This window comes from Triticum dicoccoides, chromosome 6B, assembly GCF_002162155.2.
Source record: "Triticum dicoccoides isolate Atlit2015 ecotype Zavitan chromosome 6B, WEW_v2.0, whole genome shotgun sequence".
Classification (NCBI taxonomy): domain Eukaryota; kingdom Viridiplantae; phylum Streptophyta; class Magnoliopsida; order Poales; family Poaceae; genus Triticum; species Triticum dicoccoides.
Genome location: NC_041391.1, coordinates 433,163,133 through 433,168,512, shown reverse-complemented (window position 1 = coordinate 433,168,512; position 5,380 = coordinate 433,163,133). Strand labels below are relative to the sequence as shown.

Below are 5,380 nucleotides of genomic sequence, written 5' to 3'. Positions count from 1 at the left end.
CCAACTATGTTTGTTACCTACTCAGTGCATACCGTTAGCTAAACTGAATCCCCTCATTAACAACATAACTATTCAAGTAAAATTTACAAGGAAACAAGTTCTTTACACAAACATATAATATACCGGGACTTTTCGTTTATGGTCCTCTTTACAATGAGTGGAGAATCCAGACCTGTTTACGGAGGTGTGTACACGATTGGAGGCTACGCCAAGGGGTACTTTTACCCAGCGTGGATGGCAGCATGGTCTTAGGATTGGGCCACCTTCAGTTTAGGCGTTATACAACTTCGATACCATAGTCCCCGCTACTCTCCTCATAGTATACTTATCAAAAGCTCAATTTTGTACTGGATTGGGGCATTCTATTAGTGAACCCATTTGGACAGATTTATCAGATTGGGAAATTCTTGATCGATTTGGTCGGATATGTAGACATCTTTTTCATTATCATAGTGGATCTTCGAAAAAACGGACTTTGTATCGACTAAAGTATATACTTCGACTTTCATGCGTTAGAACTTTAGCTCGTAAACATAAAAGCATGGTATGAACTTTTATGCGGCCATTGGGTTCAGCATTTTTAGAGGATTTTTTTATGGAAGAAGAGCAAGTTTTTTCTTTGATGCACCAAAACAACTCTTTGTATATTGCCTTCTTTTATTTTGGCTTGGTGTGAGGACTTTGTTTGCTGTGTGCATCTTAGTCAGAGGCCAAGTGTAATGCTTAAACCTTGTAAGTAATAAAGCGTCCCTTTTCAGAAAAAATAATATAATATGTGCATGTAAAACTTTTTCAGTTTTTCTGGAAACTTCAATTAAATTATTTTCGTGCTTTTTAAAGGGGCTCCAAAATGCATTTCCATCGTAGCTAGCCCGTGTTGTTTGAGCCTAAGTTTGCTTGGTACAGCTCAAACATTTCGTGTATATGTATATAGGGGAATCACGTCGATAACTTGATGATAGCAAGCTCAAGCCCTTGCAAAAATCAAGCACGCCTTACTATGATACATACACGGAATTTATCTCAGCAAATCAACCAAACCTTGCTCTTGTACGCGGAGCAGCACGCCAAACCAAACCAAACCAAACCAAACTGAGCCGGGGGAGTTCAACACACACACACATAGGAGTATATCGCTGAACCGCAAAGCCGAACGCAGGCCAGGTCAGGACACCCGGAGGCACTGCTGCTTGAACATCTTGCTCGTCTGCTGCCCGCTGGCAGAGTCTTCCACCGTGAGCCCCTGCGCGCCGAAGCAGATGTTGATGAGCCTCCCGTTCCCGCAGCCGTGGTTCCTCCGGGCGGCCACGCCGACCCCCTCGTCGGCCAAGGATGAGTTCGAGCACGACGGCTCGTCCGCGCCGTCGTCGTTGTCCAGGATGATGTCCTTGAGCTTGCCGAACGGCGGCGTCACCATCGTGCTCTCGTCTTCTTCGAAGCAGATGTCCTTGAGCTTGGTGGACGTCGGCGCGGACGACATGGAGGACCTCGGGAGGGTGCTCGGCGGGGACCGGGTCGATGCCGACGACGCCGCGAGGTGCGGCATGGCCTCCATGATGCCGTGGATGAGCTTCTTCTTGCTGGCCGAGCTGGGGACGGAGCTTTTGACCGCGAGCGTGCGCTTGTTGTTGAGCGCCGTCGTCTTGGTGAAGGCCTGCCTGAGCGGAGTCGGGGTGTCGGCGACATGCTTGTTCAGCTTCTGGATGGTGTCCAGCGGGCCGCCGTCCTCGGATTTCCTCGGCGTCCTGGACATCTTGTCCCTGTGGCGAGGCCACCGCAGCATCATCTTGAGACGGTCCTTGGCTCGGCTGGCAGAGCTGAGCCTCTTCTCCGACGATCCATGGTTCTCGTCACCTTCGCCGTTTGCATCCGCATGTACAGGGTCACACTTGCCATCGCTAGAGCACGAGCTAGCCCTTCGGGACTCCGTCGCCGCAATGCCCGAGTGCAACAATATCTCCGCATCCGATATCTTGAACATGGTGCCCGGACTGATCGCGATCCCTCCCCGCATCTTTATCTGCGAAACGACGGCCGACCGGCTTCTCAGCACGCTCGAGCTCAGCACCCCTCCGGCGGAGACTATCTGCTTGATGAGTCTCTCCGACGTGGTTGATCGCAGCTGCTCCTTGAGCAGCGCCAGCGGGGTCATGCCGTCAGCGTCTTGGACGTTAAGGTCGATGGACGGCGTGGTCATCAGGAGCTCGACGAGGTCCGGATGCACGCAGCCAACCACAGCCATGTGTAGGGCGGTAAGGCCCGCGTCGTTTCTCAGGTTGATGATCTTCCCGATGTCTGCGGCTCTCTCTTGAATGAGATGCTTGGTGAGCTCCAGTTGCCGGTCGAGGCGGCGGAACCCCGGGGTTCGGAACCCTGCGATCGCCGAGTGGAGGAACGTATCACCTGCATTGTTGAGAGCTGATATGGCTGATGGAGATGCAGCAACCAGTTCGTTTACAACGGGCAGATGCCCTCGGTAGGCCGCTACATGTAGTGCAGTGTTCCCTTGGTTGTCAGTTGAGTTGATCATGTCGAAAGAGGCCATCAGGTACTTGACAACCTGCATAGGATATTTTTCCAATTTTCAGATAAATGGACCTTTGTGCACCTAACAAATCAATGACACCAGTAGCAAGAACCATCACATGTGACATTAAGAAACAGAAGGAAAGTTGGCTGAATATCACCATCAAGAAAACAGAAAGGGGGTCGTAGATCTAAAAGTTGTTTGGTACCAATTTTTCTTCTATCTGGACAGACGTAGAAGTACATTCGCTTTTGCCTCAGTTTATTGGAAGGGGGGTCTCATGATTGGAGCTTTGACGTTTCAGTATTGTGTACTACTACCAATCTTCTAACAAAAAATTTGGATCATGAATTGCTCGAGCTGATCCAACTAAGAAAGGGAATCAAGTGTCTATTGATGATCCACCTCTCGTTCCCAAGTGTTGATCACGATGGTAGTAACAATAATATCTTTACTGCTATGATTGTTGTATTAAAAAATCATAGTGCTCGTCTGTTAAAGTTAAGTATGGATAATTATCATAAATAACACAATGATTATCCTTGAATGACACTAGACATTTCATTTTGGATAGTGGCCTTTACACAATTCCAATTATCTACCGGAAAGGCGAATATACGTGAAGCAAACCGATTATCGCGCACCAAAATTCCAAAGCATGTAAGCATACTGATAACGAGATCTAAACTACACGACGAAGACAAACTAAACAAAACATCTACTTGCAGAAGAAGATGTAAGCAATGGCAGGAAACAGGTGGCTCACCTCGAGCTGCCCTCTCCCAGCAGCAGCATGAAGCACGGTGGATCCACGGATATCAAGGTACGCCGACACGTCGGAGCGACCGTCGATGAGCTCCTTCAGCATGCGCACGCTCCCTCCTCTCGCGGCAGCGTGTACAGCCCTGCTCATCATCTCCAGCCGGAACACCGAGGCGCGGCCGCCGGCGACATCCCCGTCGCGACCATACGTCGAGCACCTCGGGGACATGGCATGGTCCAGCAGCATCCTGAACAGGTCGGCGTTGCCGCCCCTCGCCGCCGCGTAGAACATGTCGGTGACGCCGTACTCGCCCTCGCCGAAGACGAGCAGCGGGTCCCTGTCGAGCAGCTCCTGCACGAAGCCCGCGTCCCCCGCGGACGCGGCCGTGTAGAGCAGCCAGCCGCCGTAGCCGGCCCGGAGCAGCGTGTTCTCGGCGCCGTGCTTGCACTCACACTCCAGCAGCAGGCCCCGGGCGACGGAGGCGCGGTGGCGCGGCGCGTGGACGAAGCGTGCGTCGTCGTCCCAGAGCGCCTCGAGGCGGCGGATCCGGCGGAGCGAGGTGAGCTTGATGAGCAGGTTGGGGTCGAGGTGCAGCAGCTGGCGGACGATGTCGTAGTGGCCGTCGGCCGCCGCCCAGTCGATGGGCGAGGCGTACCACCACTGGTCGCCGGTGCTCTCCCACCGTAGCGGGAAGTAGCAGGAGCGGTCCATCGATCTCGGAAGGACAGATCCAATCCACCGGTGCCGTGCTGTCAGTCCGGAGTGAGGCGAGCTCAGCTTAGGCGCACATCACATGGGAGCAGCTGCATCAAAGGTAGAAGAAGATTAGAAGGAGGAGGAGGGAATGTGCATGGGCAAGGCGCCATGTGGGCTGAGCAAATCCATGGGAGCGAATATGGTTTCTTTATTGCTTGTGATGAGATTGGGATCCAAGTGCAACTGCAAGCATCTGTGAACTGCAAGGGAGGCATCATGCAAACAGATGGAAATGGATAAATCCGGAGCTAAAGCAAAGCACCTTGTGGACGACGCAGCTTCGTCCTCGGCCTCGCCCGGGAACGAAACAAAGAAGCACGAGAGGTTGCGACACTTATCAACCGAGCTGAAGAGATCCACTGGACTGGATTAGTAGGAGCGTTGTTATGAATGAAGCATTTAGGCCGCCAAACTGGTTATGCATTCTTGTAGTGGCACACTGCAAAGGTGGCACGCAGTTATGGACGAGTGGGGGAAGGAAACAGTGAGGCAGCGACAGTGACAGAGAGAGCATCGTGGTCCTTCTCCTCTGCCCTTTGGAAAAGGAAGTGCGGAGGCATCACATGGTATGGAATTGAATGGATGTTTTTCCGTTGGTCGACCAAAGTGCACCGGAGAAGGAGATGAGAGGAGAGGAATCTTTGGGAGGGGCTGGCTGGCTAGTAAAGGTGGAACAGGACCAACAATGGCAGTGCAGCTTTTGCACCAGAATCAACAGGACAGAGGCCAATGTACTAGTACGGTTCCATAGGGAGGGAGGGAGGGATTATTAGGGGGGTGGTTTGGGTTGGCAATGATGCGAAAGGGTGGTGCTGTCCTGTGCTGCTCGGTGGTCTGCTTGCATTCGGCTATGGAGATCAGATCAATGTGTTGCATGGCTGGAGGTCTCTTTCCTTTTGCTCTTCTTTTCTCAAGGCAATCCTTGAGACGCATCATGATGGTGTGCCTGCTTCTGCATGGATGGATGGCGTGCCCAACTCAACTCATGATGCACTCCAAGGTTTGTTTTGCAAGTTTTTTTTTTGAACCAAGGCTCAAGAAGAGCCCGGCTTTGAATTAACAAAGCCATCAACCGGCCAGGATTACATCAACCACCAACTTACAAGGACAGAAGAAAGAAACAGCTAAAAGGATATATAGTGTTGTGCAAGCAACTAATAGGCTACCTGCCATCTACAAGCAAAGATGAAAAAACTGAAGAACAAGGCCAGCTTGAAGATAAAGGAGCCCTCCACTGAGTGTAATCCATCCCGCCGAGACACCAGCAAGCCTTGCGGAGATCCAACTAGCACGTAAGGGAACGCTGACAGCTCCATAGACTCCGACTGAACCGT

At 51.7% G+C, this 5,380-nt stretch overlaps 1 protein-coding gene across 1 annotated transcript; it reads right to left on the bottom strand.

Moving 5' to 3' along the window:
* Positions 1–901: 901 nt before the first annotated feature.
* Positions 902–4,735, bottom strand: LOC119322943. The gene is made up of 3 exons (XM_037596488.1): positions 4,309–4,735; positions 3,294–4,093; positions 902–2,560 (listed from the first exon to the last, which is right to left on the bottom strand). Exons 2-3 carry the CDS (start codon positions 3,999–4,001, stop codon positions 1,166–1,168), a joined length of 2,103 nt encoding a protein of 700 aa, XP_037452385.1. The 5' UTR covers positions 4,002–4,093; positions 4,309–4,735; the 3' UTR covers positions 902–1,165.
* Between the last annotated feature and the right edge of the window lie 645 nt (positions 4,736–5,380).

Bases quoted from the DNA above. Each gene is read 5' to 3' on its own strand.
- LOC119322943 (XM_037596488.1), bottom strand. From the start codon at position 4,001: ATGGACCGCTCCTGCTACTTCCCGCTACGGTGGGAGAGCACCGGCGAC. The intron at 2,561-3,293 runs GTGAGCCACCTG...TATCCTATGCAG, and splicing joins CTGGGAGAGGGCAGCTCGAG to GTTGTCAAGTACCTGATGGC.